The following is a 17,152-nucleotide window of genomic DNA, read 5'->3' as shown; positions in this document are numbered from 1 at the left end:
AGTAGACTTACGCTGGAGACAATACTAATAGGAGTCTTAAGGCAGAAAGAAAAATGATCCTAGATAAATGAAGGAAGAAATGTAGGAAGGAATGCAGAGCTACAGAAATGGTCAATATGTCTTTTGACTTCAGTAAATATAGACTGCATTAAATATAGACTGGCATTATTATATGCAGATATGTAGGCTTAGATTACACGACAACAATTGGACTGGCATCATAGCCGGGATTTAGTGTGTTCTAAGTGGATTCAGTGTGTGCATTATCCAGGAGGTGATAAGTTTACTAATTTAATGAATTGATGTTGTAAGTTGTAATTTTTAGGATAGCCACTTAAAGAAAAGTTTAGAGGTGGAAAATGAAATAATGAAATATAAACAAAAAATGAGCAGATGAGCTAAATAAAAAACATTAATATACCCAAATGTTTGAGTAATTATACAAAATAAACTGAGTAAATAATCCAAGTAAAAGAAAAAGATTGTTCACCTGGACAAAGAACACTCAGGAGTATCTGCTTAGAAGAGACACATCTTCAGTATAAGAATATAGAAAAGTCACAGATTAAATGTTGGGAATGCATATACCATGTTAACACTAATTTAAAACAAACTGGTATGGCTATTTTAAAATCAGACAGAGTAGACTTTGAGTCAAGATGTATTTCTCCATCTAGCCCCATGTAAATTATGAAATGCCATATGCCAACAGACTCCTACATCAGGAAAAAATACACATTCCCATTGAGCTGTTTTAACTCACAAAACTTATGACACAAAATGCATGTTTTTCGTTTCTTTCCTTTTCACACCAACTAGTTCTCTAACTCTCTGGACACCAAGTGGGTGTCCAACAATTCAATTCTGACACTATCTACCTGAGATATCTCACAAGTTAAGGGGCTCAGTCCCGTAAAACTGCCCCCACTTAAGACACCACTTGCCAAGTCTTGGGCCATCTGTAATTCAGACTGACCAGGGCTTCCCATGACCCACTCCTCAAGTTTGATAATTTGCTCACAGAACTCAGGAAAGTGCTTTACATGTCATTTTTGGTTTATTATAAAGGATACAACTCAGGAACAGCCAAATGGAAAAGATATATAAGTCAAGGTATGGGGGAGGGGGTGTGGAGCTTCCATGCCCTCTCTGGGCACGCTACCCTTCCAGCACCTCAGTGTATTCACCTACCTGGAAGCTCTCCGGACCCCACCATTTAGGGGTTTTTGTGGAGGTTTCATTAGGCAGGTATGATTGATTAAATCATTGGCCATTGATTCTTAACTCAATCTTTAGCCCCTTTTCCCTTCCCTGGAGGTTGTGGGGTAAAAGTTCCAAGCTTCTAATCAAGTCTTGGTCTTGTGACCAGCCCCCATCCTGAAGCTATTTAAGGATCTCCAGCCACCAGTCATCCGATTAACATACAAAAGACACACTTACTACTCTGCACATAAGACCAAATATTTATTTGTTACTGTAACATACCCATTGTAACTTTGTATTACCTAATTAATAGCTTTTAAGTACGTAGAACAGAAGTGGACAGAATAAAAAGGATAGATATATCAACTTCATAGGAGGTTTCCTGAAAGATTTTAACACACCTGTTTTAATAACTGATAGAACAAGTAGAAATTGGTATGGAATGAAAGATGTGAATAACAATTAGCAAACTCAATTGACATAAAACACTATTCTCAACAATTGAGGAATACGCATTTCTTGTCTGATACACATGGAACATTTTACCACCTATTAATCTATAGAAATGCAATTAGGTTTTTGTATATGGACCTTGTGTCCTGTGACCATTGTAAATCCATATTTTTAGGACACGGAACACACACACGCACGCTTCCATGTTAGATTTTCCACCTTGTTTGTTGTCTAGCTTTATTTCCTGTCTCTATGTACTTTACAGTCACCAAAGTGAAAATTAGTCTTTGAAGTTTGGCTGAAATCATTAGGGTTAAAGGCAGCTGTGATGCTTGCTTACTCTTTAGTATTCTTAGATGCACTTTATTTTGACACTGTAGCAATTTCTTTCCTTTCAGCTTGAAAATGTGTTTAGGGCCGGCCCGGTGGCGCACTGCTACAGTGCGCCGCTTGGGAAGTGCAGCGGCGCTCCCGCCGAGGGTTCGGATCCCGCGTGCAGACCGGCTGCTTACTGGCTGAGCGAGGTGTGGGGGCAACACCGAGGGTTGTGATCCCGTTGCCGGTCCCGGTCCGGTGCGGGCGCGACACTGAGGGTTGCGATCCGTTGCCGGTCACAAAAAAAGAGACAAAAAGGGAAAAAAAAAAAAAAAAAAAAGGAAAAAAAAAAAAAAAAAAAAAAAAAGAAAATGTGTTTAAAACGTTGTTTGAGTAGTGTAGTTAGCAAAGTCATTCATGGTATCTAATCCTCCATACTGCCAGAAATAGAAGTCTTTATTTTTCTATATGAACATTACATCAACTTGTCTACTTTGAAGTGTTATTTTCATTGGGATAATATTGTTTATGGGTTAATTAAAGGAGAATTGATGTCCAGTCTTCTTTGAATTACGCTATCATTTATGCTTTTAGAGAAGAGAGATGGACAGTTTTTATAAACGTTTTGCTCATTTCTCATTATGTTCCTTACCAGATTTTTATCTCTTGGTTGCTGTTGGTGGGATATTTTTTACCATTATATTTTCTTTTCTTTATTTCTTTTTACTTGGAAAATATGAAAGCTATTTATTTATACATATACTAGTTCATTAATATTAATTTTTATTGTAAGCTACCTTACCAAATTACCTTTTTCTTTCTAATAGTTTCCTTTTCATTTATTATTGTACTCTTTTTTAGGTATACAATTATATCTTCTACCAAAAATGACAACATTTGTAGTATGTGCACTTACAGTTATCCTATGAGCTCTCTTTAGTTTTTGAGTTTACTGATTTTGAGTTTTAATTCTCTATGTAATTGCTCTTACCTGTGCATTATTTTTTTCTGCAGTGTAAATTGGGCTGTTTTCTCCTTTCTTGTCACTTCATCCAACCCCATTCTGTTCACCCTAAGAATAGGAATTTAAAATAACTCATTAGCTGATTCTACTCTTCTTATATTTTCCAGTGTCATTATGGTTTATTTTTTAAGGCAACTTACATTTTCTGTCATTTCCTGAGGTTAAGGGCGGGAGGGAAGTTTCAAAACAATCTCTAAATACTAACCTAAAAAGAAAACATCAGCAGAAGTCAACAATCCTGGCTCTTATTCTTCAGTAAATAAATATTTCCTAGCTGGTCTCCCAGCTGAGGTTCGTTATACTACTTAAGTGTTTTATCTTTGAGAACCCTGGATCCTCCTGTTTCTGCTTCTGCATATTCATGAATCTCCCCAGTCCTTATATCCTAGGTCTTGGATGTTTTTGTTACTTTTGGTTTCCAAGCTATAATATAATTGCATCCTATTTGAGCTGTATGAGGAAGTGAGGTTCCAATTAGTCTCTTCTCTTTGCCTCTGGGTTTTAACTAATATGTTGGAGCCAGATTAGGTTTAAAGTTAAAGGGATCAAGACTTGTATTTAGAGCTAAACTGGAGCCTTCCAGCTGTCTTCTCCCAAATGTAAACTTTGGTTCCCAACCTTGGATCCCATAGTAGACTGAAAGTATGTGTATTCACCTAGCAGAACTGAGCTTTCCAGCCAGCCTTATAAACCCATTTTGCTAGTGGAACAGAGAGTGATGCTGAAATATGCGCTTCCAGGCCAGTTACTAGAGGTCAGGTGTTGAGTTCTAATTCATCTGAGCTTATCGTATGGACAGCAGTGAGAGAAAATTTCTCAGACTTTATTTTTAAACACTTGCCTCTTGATTTTAAGAGAGAAGGTGGAGATTTTCTCGCCTTTTTAGGCAGAGTATTTCCACTTACTGCTAACTTGAACTCTAGGAAGGAAAAGGTGGCAGGATAAATTTTATAGAAAAAGAAAGTAGATAGAGCACAGTGAATTTGCCCAAGTGCCCATCTTTTTTGGTGCAGTTCCTTCAGAGACTTTGAAATAACTAATGCATTATTTTTAAGGCCTCTGTTAATAGACTTTGTGTTTTCAGGTAAAGCAGAGGTCCTTCCTGCCTGACAAAATGTATTTGTCATCACCTATTGTTTCTTTAAAATCATCCAATTTTTGGAAATTGGTGAAAGAATTGATAGCAGGAAGAAATCATGAAAGCACCGAATACAAGAATGAAGTCAGTGGATTGAATGAGTTTATGAAAAAGGGACTAAAGATATAAGATCCTTTTATATTTCTAACAGAGAAGATGGGAACACTTAGATACTTCTTTCTAGCATTTATACTAGTAGCTATTAAGATATTTATGTGTTTAATGTTTGTCTACACTGTAAGCTCTGTGAGGGCAGGGAGTAAATTTCCCTTGTTCATTCTATTCATTACTGAACACAGTGCTTTTAAATGTAATCGTTTTACTTATTAGGGGTTAAAAACAGGAAAATGAAGTTCATTTTTCATTCATGTTTCCCTCTTTTGACTAATGAAAATAGTAATTACAAGTATTACTCATCTACTGTAATCCAATTATGTTTCATGCCCTTGATTACGATCACAGTCTGTTCAGCAAGAGGGGTTGGTGTAAAGCACTGAGATCCACTTCTATAATTTTGGGGCATTTTCCCCAAATTTTATTGCTATTTATAGCTAATAAAATTGGGATAGTTTTGTAAACATTAATATCTAATGAACTTTTCTTACTAAATATTTTGTCTTTTCTTGTGTATTGCAATATTTCTTTGTAAACATGATTTCTAAAGGCTTCATAAAAGCCCATTATGTGGGTCTTTCATAATTTATTTAACCATTTCCTTATTGTTAAGCTAGAATATATGCTCCATGAATGTAGGGGCTTTCCCCTCTGTCAGCTTAGTGCAATTCCCCAGCAGCTACAGCAGTGTCTAGGATGTGGTAGGTGTTCAATATGTATTTGTAGAGTGAATGAACAAAATATTTAAGTTCTGTTTTTCCATATCATAAATGTTCTCTAAAGCATTTTTGTACATAATGCTTTCTCTGCATTTCAAATGATTTTCTAAGAATGACTTCAAGAAGAGGACTTACTGATTGAAAGGACATAGAAAAGGTTATATGGTTTCAGATTAGGAAACTAATGTTATTTGTGGCTATTTTTCTTTATACTTTAATTTTATAAATATTCTATAATGTATTAGAATCAAAAGAGTTATTATTATTTTTTCTTGTAAGTGCATTTCTTTTTATTCAGGGAGCAGTGAGTGACTTTATGAATGGAATATAGGGTTTTTGGTGGTGGTGATGAAAGATGAAGATTGAAAGGTCTTGTGGGCAAAGCAGTGAATGACTTGGTATGCTGTGTTAAGGAACTTTATTCTATAGGAGTTCTATCAAATAGTAGAGTAATGGTATAATTAGAACTCTTTTAGGAAGATAAAACCGGTGATAGTGTTGAGGAAGGATTGGACAGAGAAGAGAACAGAGGAAGGGAGGTCCTGGATTTCTCACTCTCTGGCCCCTATATCTAATCAGTAACCAACTTACATCCTGTGTATTTCTTGAATTCTTCCTCTCTTCCCTAATTAGGTCCTTTTTGCCTCAGCTACTGCTATAACATTCTAATTTGTTCCCCTGCCTCAAAACCACTATCTCTACAGAGCTGCTAGATTGGTCTAGCTAAAATCATCTATGAAAAATGGTTTCCTATTTATCTACATTTTTAAGGTTCTGTTTATTAGCATGACATGCAAGCTTCTCTACTATTTGGGCCCTTCAGCATCATTTCTTGCTACTCCCTGCTGTGCTCTTTATATTCCTAGGAAAGAAAAGTGCTTATTGTCCTGAACATCTTTACCCCTCTCCCCTACTCTCAGGTATTGTTCACTTCTGTGCCTTGCTTATGCTGTCCCCACTTCCCAAAATATTCCTTCTCCCCCATCACATCCGCATTAGTCCTCTTTTTCTGGGGTTCACTGTGTAAGATTCAGGTATAGGTCACTTCTTTCAAGAAACTCTAACATACATATTTACATATTACATGCCTTCTTCCCCAACTCCCACTTTTTGTGTCAGGAATCTCTTCATTGGTTTTTACAGGACCTTATTTTTATCTTTTCTTTCCATGTAGTACTGTCATGGAACTGTCCATGTACTACTGTTCAGGTGTGCTTCCCACAGTGAACTGTGAGATTTTTGAGGGCAAGAACTCTTTTATTCAACATTGTTTTCTTAGCAGTTAACATAACTTCTGGCATATAGTAAGGTGGTCAAAAAGAAGCTTATTATAATTTTTCAGATGAAATAATGAGGGCTCGAACTAGGTCAATGGTTGTTGGAAAGGAAGGTGCATGGAAGAAACAGATTAGAAGGAAGTCACTTTGGATATCAGTGATGAGAGTTAAAGGTAGAATTCATAGATGATTGAGGTTTGCAACTTGAGTAAATGAGTTTGTTACACAGGGTTTTGACTTGTTAATTTAAGCTATGTTCTGAACATTCTAGAGAGATGACTAGTAGGCAACTAGAAATATGGGTCTAGATATTGAGATAAGGGTTTAGACATCATCAGCATATATGTGTAAATTGGGGCTTTTGGAATAGACGATACAAGTCAAGAAAGAGAGGAGATGCAAAAAGGTGGAGTAGGGATCCTTGGTAAACTATAATTATAAGTTACAGAAAAGAAGATCTAGGGAAGTATGTTGATTGTCAGCAGTGTCCAGTAATTAGAGAGGTTGAAGCAGATGAGAATTAAGAGCAATATTTGGAAATTAGAAAGTCATTATTGATCTTTGAGAGAACAATTTCATCCAGTAGGGTGCAACAGAAACTAGATTGAAATAGGTGATTGCAAGAGGTTGAGAAGCAAATGAATGATGAGCAAATGGAAAAAGCAAGCTTGTACACTCTTTAAAAATGTGCTTTATGGAAAACTGATGCCTTATGGAAAGGGGATGTGATATCAGTTCCTTGAGGGGAAGGTCAGATGGAGGAAAAGCTTTTGCTTCATATTTGGTTTTCGAATGGGGAATGGTCTTGGAAAAGTTTATCAGTTGATATCTCAGAGCCAGGAGAAAGGGGGATTGAAGACAGTAAAGAAATCTTTAGTGGAACAAGGGCAGAAAGAGAAGGAAGAGTAGGGTCTGGAATCAGATCTTAAATAATAGTGTTAGCCTTGAAAAGTGGTGGGGACACTTCTTACTTGGGTTCAAAGGAAAAGAGCGGAGGATAAGTAGAAATGCAGAAACATTTAAAGATGGCATGAGGGAATGTGAAGGATCTGTTTTTATGAAGTAGGCCACCAGGTCATTAATTGCAGGGTGAAGGGTGGCTAGGACAGTGGTGGGATAGATGGTGGTGGCAGGGTGGCACAGAGCATTTTAGAAAATTGGTAAAAGGTCTATTGAGAATGACAGTTAATGGTGGGACTGCAGGTAAATTTGAGGGCTCAGCTGAGATTGACTGTGGAAAAAAGGAAGCAGTAGTAAAAATACTTAAAGAATATTCTTTTTCATAAAAGGGACTGAAATAAAGATGGCATTGGAAAATTACTTGCAGTTTTTCATTAGGATAAGTGAGGCAGATAGTTAAGGACAACTAAATTTGTTCTACAGTGCTAGTGCTTGGAAGAATTGAAGGATGGGGTGAAGGGCTGGAGAACTGGCTGCAGCAGACAGCAGTCCTGCAGTCACGTCATCTGGGAGTAAGTCCTGCCTGCTCACAGACCAGTGTGCTTTCGACCTCTGGAGGCAATCAGAGTACTTAATGCACGACTCATAATATTCGAAGGTTAGTGTGAGGAGGTGTCATTTTTTGTTTTGTTTTGTGTATTTTTGCTCTGTATGTATGTTGACTAAAGTAAGTGAAATAAAAGCAACAGATTGCTGATAACTTTGTTATTTTAAGATAGTTATTTTGTATAGAAAAGCAGTATTGGCTGAGAAGAAGTATTATGAGCTCTTACTGCTTTGTTGTACATTCCCGACTAAAATATCTCTACTGGGTTTATATACCCTGTGACCCTGTGGGGTATCAACTAATAGGTTTTGAAATGCAAAGACAACCCTAATGAGATAATTATTTCCTCCACAGTGTTTTGTCTTTTACCAGGATCTTGTAAGTAGGTGTACGTATAGGCACAGTGGATAGGCTCACCTCTGGCATGGATATCTGATAGAAGCATTTCTATCAATTATGCTTTTTCTTAAAAAACAAGCAAACAAACATAGAAATAAAAGCATAATTTATGTAACTCCTACAAGAAATGCGTAAATCATGGGAAATAATACGGAGCAAGATATAATTGAAATTCAGCAGTGCTATGAATTAAGAACCTTCTCTCTACAACTCAATTGTTGTCAGTTACTGCTTAACTTAACGCTGGGTTTTCCTTTTTGCTTTCAGGAAAACCTTTAACTTACGCCCTGGGTGTTGCCTGTCCACAGTTTCCTGGTGGCTCACCGCTTCTGCCTGCTCCAGCCTTGCTCCGGCAGCTTCAAGGCTTCTGGGCTTCAGAGCTTGTTGTGAAAGCTTGCTGCTTTGGCCTGCTACCCCTGCTTCAGGTGTCAAAAGCTTTTAATTAGCTTGCTTCCTCTCATTATTATAACTAGGCCCTTAAGTGTCTGCATAATCTAGTCCTAGGGTCTGAAAGGAGAATTATCTTTAGCCATTCATTCTTCTTTAATAGCTCTTTTACTCTGGCTCTTCTGGGCTTCATGGGAGAGTAAAAGAAGTTACACTGCATGGTTCACCTTTGATGGTGCTAGTCTAGTCCTCAGTCGGTAGGGGCACACTGCTATAGGCATGCTGTATTTTTGTAGCCAGGGTCTGTTCTGATTGGTTGATGCCCATTGTATACCAGTTTTTAAATATTTTGACTGTTGCTGCTGTTTATATAAATTGTGTCTCCGTAGAGAGGATACTTCTAGCTGTTTAGTAAACTCTGTAGTGTTTTTTAGTTTGCTTGTTAAAAGAGTACATTTTTTCATTTTAAGTAAATATTTTAAACACAAACTGATCACTAACAGAACAATTTTTAAAAGTATAAATACAGTGATTTCCACACATGTTGCAGTTTATCACCACTAACATGTCGGTAGGTATAAAAATAATAGGCACGATGGATGGGAAGAACTCTTCAGGACCTATAGAACTATTCAGTACTTGAAAGAACACTAGCTCTGTAATCAGATAACCAGGGTGCATGTCCTGATTCTGTTACTTATTAATTGTGTGACCGTGAGGTCATTAATTACCTCCTGCAAACCTTAGTGTACAAATTTCTTAAGTGGGGATTATAGAACCTACTTTACTTTGGTATAAGGATTAAAAGAGGTAGTGTATGTAATGTGCTTAGCCTGGTGCCAGGCACAGAGTAAGCTTTCTAATAAATATGAGTTGGTTTTTGTTTTCTTATTATTATTAATCATAAATAATAGTAGGTTTTATACAGGGAAGTAAAAAGGAGACAAAGATATAAAACAATGAATCGTGAACAGTAACAGACAAAAGGTGATAAAGACTAAGTTGTGAATTCAAGACTTTGAAAGCCTGTTAAGAGACAATCATGAGCTGTAATAATCTGATACATACTTAATAATCATAAAGTACACAGTTGTATCTTTTTTATCATAATACTCTATTTTTGAGTTTCAGTAGCTGTTTGTTAGTACACTTGAAGCTGAGAATATTGATGCCTTACAACTTTCCATGTATGTACACCCACATAGATTATAAATCATTTATCATTCAACAAATATTTATTGAGTACGTATTGATTCCCAAGTACATGGCCTATATTAGTGAACAAACAAGAAGAAGAAAAAATCCCTGCTGTCATAGAGTTTATATTCTAGTGAGTGATGCAAACAATATACAAAATGTATAAATAGAATATATAGTTCATTAAATAATGATAAGAACTAAAGGGAAAAGGAAGCAAAGAAATGGGATAGAAAGTATTGAGGGCAGAGTGACATTTCAGTGAGGGAGCGAGAGAGCAAGCCATGGGGCTTTGTGGAGGTAGAGTTTTCCAGGCTAGGGAAGAGCAAGTGTGCAGACCCTGAGTTGAAACTGAGCAGGTGACCATTATGGCTGGAGCACAGTGACCTGGGGGAGAGTAGTGTGAGGTCAGGGAGGTTGGAGGGCCAGAGCATATTGGCCTTACAGGTTATAATAAGGACTTTGACTTTTACTCGCAAAGAGAGGGGAAACCACTGGAAGTTTTGGAGCAGAGGAGTGTCATGATGTGAGCTATGTTTCAACAGGATCACTGTGGCTGCGGTGTTGAGAGTAGATTGTGAGGGGTGAGGGCAGAAGTAGAGAGGTCAGTAGGGAAATCCAGGCAAGATAGGATGGTAGCTCGGATTGGGAACAGAGGAGATATGGTGAATTCTGGATATACTGAAGGTAGACTAGTTTGCAGAACTCCATGGCACCTGTTTCTTGGTTATTGAAATCCTATTTAGTATAATGTGATCATTCTTAAATTATAGGTTGTCACTACAAATAATAGTACTTAAATTGTGTTTAAAAACTGATTCAGGTACATTTGTCACATACTGATTATTTCTGTAGTGTTTGCAGTTCTTTTTTTAAGCATCATAGTGCTTTTACTATGAAGGCTTTAAAGACATCTCTATATTTAACGTTTTTAAAGATATATCTTTGTTCTGTATTAAATTTGTAATCTTCCAGTCCATACTAAATGTGCTTTTCATTTTGATCAAATCAAACAAGAAGGGTTGATGTTTTAACATACTACCCTCTTATATGTCAGCTAGCTGTGGTTATTGAAAACATAGGATCTGAAGTTAGAGTTCTAAGAGAATACTCTTTTTCTTGGGTTTCTTTTGCTGAAATGAACATGAAAATAATTTGTAGTGTTAGAGCAGAAAAGCAAGATCAATTTTATTTTATTTCATTACTTTGTAAGTTTCAAATTCTTTTTACATCATGCTGTCAATTTGATAACTCAAGAATATTTCCTGAACTGATTTTTATTTTGCTACACCCCACCTCATTCCAGAAAAGTTTTTCAGCAGCTCATGGAACTGTTAAGATAGTTTTGAGAATGTTTTTCACCCTGTAGCAGCACAGTATTCCTGATTACCACACAGATGTGTAGAATGGGTCTGATGTTAGCTCTTATCAGTGACACTAACATACCTCAATAATTAGTGGTCATTTCATGACCAGGAGGAGGTGTGGTATCCCACACTTTATTACATGCTTCAAATTTTAAATTTCATACAGAAAATGTAGAAAGGCAAATAGAAACTGTATCACCTAGAAATATCTGATTTTCTAATATTTTGGTTCTTACCATTGTCAGTATGCATACATATGGCATAGAAATTTATGGTACCTATTTTATGTGTATGTATAGAAAAATTAAGTATGTTATAATTAATAATTACTTTAATAAACTTCTTTGGTTCATTTAACATTATACTGTCAACTTTTCTGTATTAAAATCTGTTCTTTAACAGTTTTTTCAAGCATATGAATAAATTTCTTTTGTTCTGTGATATAGATATTTAGTCAACTTCATCTTTTAGAATATTTAAGTTCCAATATTTTATAGTCAAACCATACTAGGGTGAATTTTGTGGCTTAGTTTCTATTTGCATGTAGATATTTTTGATTTGAGGGTATTTCTATATATTTCTATATGTATGTATGTGTCAAAGGTATGTATAAAACTACAGAAAGTTAGAAGTTGAAGATATGAAAGTTACTTTTTTCATAGTTAAAGAAATTCAAGAAATTAAGAGTTATACTGTTTCCCACATATTACTGGTAGAGCAAACGACTTTTAAGAGATTGGGCTATAATGTGCTCAGTTCAGTGCCTGGCACCTAATAATAGCTAACACTTACTGAACACTTAGTGCCACACTGTTGTAAGCACTTTAAACTTGTATTAATTATCTTAATCTTTACCACAATTATATAAGGTAAGTATTGTTATTAACCCTTTACATTGATGAGAAAACTGAAATTTGAAAGGTTAAGTTTTTCCCCCAGAGTTACATAGCTCATGACAAAACCAGGATTCAAACCCAGGTAGTCTGGCTTCAGAGTCTGTGCCATCACCACTCCACTAAACAGCCACAATAAATAAAGTTGTTTCAGTTCCAATATTTTTGGATTTTAAAAAGATAGTTTAGTGCATATACTCTTTTATGTAACACCCCTATTGGGGTTTGGAGTGACACCCCATAAGCATATGCATTCATGTTTCTGCAGTGAAGCATATTTGTCTCTAAACTAAGTGAGATTTAAAAAAAAAAAAAAGACTATGAATAGTCTGATGTCAGTACGGGCTGCCAAATGAGTTATGAAAACCTTTTTGGCTTTTAGAATTGCAGATAAGGGATCATGGACCTGTATAAAACTCAGCATAGTGTCTGGCATTTAGAACACATTCAATATGTGTTGGTGGGTATTACTACTATCATTACTATTACTAGTAGTTATCAGATACTTATATACTCATACATATGGAAAATTGGTGAATCATACAGTGCTAGGAGTACTTTTGTCACATCGTGACCTGAGGAGGGGAAGGTACCTAAGTGTTAGATCTTTCAGCCATTTTTCCCTAAATCAGAGTAAGAGAGGGCGTAAGTGACTTCTTTGTCTTTTCCTTGTCCTAAATGTAGGCTTGTCTAGCACAGTGTTCCTGTCTTTCTGTCCATGTGCACTCCCGATTGTGCAGTATTTGATTCCAGAGTCTACAGCTTGTGTTTTCACCCTTTCAGAGATCTCAGTGAAACAATTTCAGGTTTTTCCTTGTTCTTTATCATAGCTCTCTTTATTTAAGCATGAGCCGATGGGGAGGACAATTTAACTGAGTCATCATTTCTCCAGATATGACCAGATACGATTAAAGACTAAAGTGATTGCATTTGAAATTGAGATACCTCCTCTTCATTTCCACCATTTTAATTGATGAAAAACTTTAATCACAGTCACGAAACCATTTATGACAATAACCAAGAAATGTTTAGTATTACACACTGATTTTCATTAAATGGTCATATTACTTTTATTATAATCTGACCCAAATATAAATTTATTAAATGCCCTTGATATGTATACTTGCTATTACAATTACAATTAAAAAAAAATATTTTTAGCACTTAAGTTTAAACCTGTTCTCTATCCTTGGAAATATCTCTTTAAACTGTTTGAAGATCTGCTGTATATACTTTGTTTTCTGCTTCTGCATGTTGGGGTAGAGTTTGTCTTCCCTGTTCCTGCACCTCAATATCTGGAAATATCCCTGTAGTTTTAACCTCAGTCATATGGCAAGTCCAATGAGCTGGAAGGGCCCTTAGAGTTTACAAGACTACTTCAAAAAGCTTGTGGAAAATAGAATTGAAAGGTAGTTCAAATCTTTTTGTGATCTTTTTGAAGTATACTTGTATTTAGTCAAGCTGAAGCAGAGAGAGAAATGTAATCAGTTTGTTGAGGGTGAGAATGGGGTCTTATTTATTTGTATTTGACAGCTTTTTGATCCATAATGAAATATAAAATATAGAAATATCTGTTCCTTTTTTGTTGTTGTTGGAAGGGATGTGTAAAGTCTATAGTTTGTAAAACGGTTAGTCTTAATCGCTCCGTGTGTGTGTGGGTTGTGATATGGTGTGTAAAAGAATGTGGTATGAAATATAAGATCATTTTCAGTTTATTTCATATCATTTGATCCCCACAGAACCTTTTTGTTTTGGTAGCTGGCATTCCCTGTAGCATCATGTTGGAATTTGGCATGCATTATTTAATAAGCTTTAGTTCTTTCATTTGTACATTTTGGTCAGTTTTGTAGTGGTAGTAGAAGTTGAGTTTAAATTCCAGGGCAGAAAACTTGGAAAGGAGAATATAATGTTAATCACCATCTGATACAGTGTTCACAAATATAGTTATCAGTTTGGCACATGTTCACTAATATAATTTCTTCACCTGACAACATTATTTAATTTACGACTTTAGAATTTGAACTGCATTGAAATCATTGATAATTGGTATTTATTTTTTTACAGAGAGGAAAAAGGAAAATGGATTACTGAAAAAAGTGTTATTTGTCATCATTTAAAAATTATGTTTCCTTTATCTTTTCTAGGTTGCTGTAGTAAAACTAAAAAATGCAGATAAGGTATTTGCCATGAAAATATTGAATAAATGGGAAATGCTGAAGAGAGCTGAGGTAAGAGTTTTATATATTTTGGAATATTCAAATAAAATTTTAGAAATATCTTTAGAGACCTATAATTATTAAGATCCTTAAATATTATTTAGTAATATTTTATGGTGCATTTTTTAAGGCATTAAAATACAAATTCAGAAATTCACAATTAATTATGATAAAAGTTATAATTTGTGATGCTGATTTAATATTGGCTGAAAACTGAATGGAAACTCTTGTAATGTGGGGCATCTACAGCTATGTTAAAAGGATGTGTGCAAACAAGTTTCTTTTATTGGATGAAATTTTGTCACGGTTGATTTCCAATGTGATGTAACTTGTTTCTATTGCTCTGTGTTTATCTGTATTCTGCTCCAAGCAAAAGTCAGCAGGAGTTTATAATATGCCCTTTCAGAATTCTGTTTATTGCTGGTTATGCATTCACTTTATGTTTTGTTTTATATCATAGGAGTTGTAGTAAACTCTGGTAGTGTAAAAATTGTCAGCTTTCTTTGGTGCTAGATTTGAGGGAAGGATTGGCTAGAGTGATGTTACAAATATCTAACAGTTGGTATGGTATAGGTGCATTTGGGGAAGGGTTCTAGAGACCCCCTGCTGTGCTGGATCATAGAGAGGGGCTGGATGGGGTACTCATCCTGGGGTCTCAGGGAAGCAGAACTTACTGGTGTGGAAGTGTTTCAATATTTTAACTGGTAAAAAGGTTGTACTGATGAGCCATCTGAGTAATAGCCCCAGAGATTAGTAAGATCCATAAGAGGATCATGAGAAATTATCTCTTAGAAATCTTTGTTTACCTGTTAGTACTTATAGCAACCCGAAGAGGAGCAAACATATGGGGAAAAGCAGATGGGGTTCCATGATGATAGATATGGTAATAGTGAAAGTAAACACTTCATTAGTTCTTTCTTTTGGGAAATTTGAAAAATAAAACACAAAGAAATTAATAATCCCTTATGTTCCATCTCCCAGAATTAATCAGTAACATTTTGGCCAGGTTTTTGCATTCAGTCTTCTTTTTCTATGCATAACTAAAAAAAAAAAAAAAAAAAGAAACCCCCAAAAAACCGTACTTATAGCAACCCGAAGAGGAGCAAACATATGGGGAAAAGCAGATGGGGTTCCATGATGATAGATATGGTAATAGTGAAAGTAAACACTTCATTAGTTCTTTCTTTTGGGAAATTTGAAAAATAAAACACAAAGAAATTAATAATCCCTTATGTTCCATCTCCCAGAATTAATCAGTAACATTTTGGCCAGGTTTTTGCATTCAGTCTTCTTTTTCTATGCATAACTAAAAAAAAAAAAAAAAACAAAGAAACCCCCAAAAAACCACACGTGAAATACAAACATATTGTTCGTAAAACAAACAATAGCACATTACAGATAAAGCTTAAGGACTCTTTGACCACTCCCCACCCAAATCCAGCCCCTCTCTCCTTCTGAAAGTAATTACTGTGTGTTAATATCCTATTTTAAAAAGTGTCCTGGAGCTTTTGTGTCACATACATCTCTGGCATATGTGCCAGTGTCCATTATATTCAGAAACTTCAGTTTTTATTTTTGATGTTCCCTAAGCCTGAATTGCCTTACTGTCACTGGTTGGATTTTCCCAGGGAGTAAACACCGAGATTGAGTTTAGTGTGCAGGACATTTATTAGGGATTTCTTTTGAGATCGACACCTGTAGAAAGGAAGGGAAGGAAACAAGATTTGTCAGGGAGAAGTCAAGCTGTCCCATTAACCTCAGTTGATTCCACAGGGAGCCTTGGAACGAAGTGGACCTTCAGAGTTGTCCTGCATTGGGTCAGAATGGCTGGGCCTTTATGCACCTGCCTCTATCAGTCACTGGATATGGGCTGCCTTCGATGGATATGGCCTTGGCCTGCCAGGCTTTCTTCAACTGAGACCTCGTGGGGACTGACAGCACTCTCAGCAGCTAGAACAGCAAATCCTATTATTACAAAATAGTAAATAATAATGTTCTAACTATTTAGCACAGATAATAATTGTAGTCAGTTTAGTGTCTCACAGTTAGATCTTTTTAAAAATTGAGTTAAAGTTTGTACTTATTTTTTTATGAAGTTGCATATGTTGGGGAAGAATTGTGAAAAGGAAGAATAACTGGGTTATCTTTCATTACTGGCTGGAAGAAGTGGTCAAATTGAAGACAAAACAAGGAATAATTTAAATAGTGGTTTGTTGAATTAAAAAGTATTAATATATTCTACTTCTGGGATGAGATGCAGTAGACACATTTCTTCCCATATATGACAGTGGTCTCATAAGATTACAGTGGGCTATACCATGTAGCTCAGGGCTAAAGACTCTGGATGTTATATATAAAACAAATGTAAGACATTTTGAGAGGTAGACTGGCTAGGGACCTCAGAACCCTAGAGTAACATCTCCTATTTTATGAGATCAGTATTACCTTGATGGAAAAACCAGACAAGGATCATACAAAGAAAGTTAAAGACCAGTATCCCTCATTAACATAGATGCAAATATCCTTAACAAAATATCAAATAAAATACAGCAATATATAAAGAGTCTCATATCATGATTAAGTAGGATTTATTTCAGGGAAACAAGACTGGTTCAGTATTTGAAAGGTACTCTCCTCAAACTATTTGAGGAAACTTTCATCTTTTAGACAGAAATTCTGCATTGGAACTTTAAAGGAGGAATTCACTTTAAAACAATGAAATTATATTTCTATACTTGAATAATCAAAATTTTTTAAAAAAGCAAAAGAATTAAATAAACCCCTTCTTATCATGACTTATTAATGATGCTTAAAAAATTACAAATGAGGGGCCGGCCCGGTGGCGCACTGGATAGTACGCTGCTTGGGAAGCGCGGCGGCGCTCCCGCCTGAGGGTTCGGATCCCACATGTGGACCGGTGCCCGCTCACTGGCTGAGCGAGGC

The 17,152-nt window shown here is 35.9% G+C and overlaps 1 protein-coding gene across 1 annotated transcript in view; it reads left to right on the top strand.

Moving 5' to 3' along the window:
- Positions 1–17,152, top strand: part of LOC103601597 (serine/threonine-protein kinase MRCK alpha-like) — a gene marked incomplete at its 3' end in the record, with an annotated part of 191,175 nt that overhangs the window by 91,539 nt on the left and 82,484 nt on the right. Inside the window, exon 3 of the mRNA XM_008586026.1 lies at positions 14,138–14,221. Coding sequence (XP_008584248.1) covers positions 14,138–14,221 — 84 coding nt within the window. The remainder of the gene's footprint in view (positions 1–14,137; positions 14,222–17,152) is intronic.

Source organism: Galeopterus variegatus, unplaced genomic scaffold, assembly GCF_000696425.1.
Source record: "Galeopterus variegatus unplaced genomic scaffold, G_variegatus-3.0.2 Scaffold3805, whole genome shotgun sequence".
NCBI lineage: Eukaryota > Metazoa > Chordata > Mammalia > Dermoptera > Cynocephalidae > Galeopterus > Galeopterus variegatus.
The sequence above is the reverse complement of the archived record's forward strand: the minus strand, read 5'-3'. Positions and strand labels throughout refer to the sequence as shown.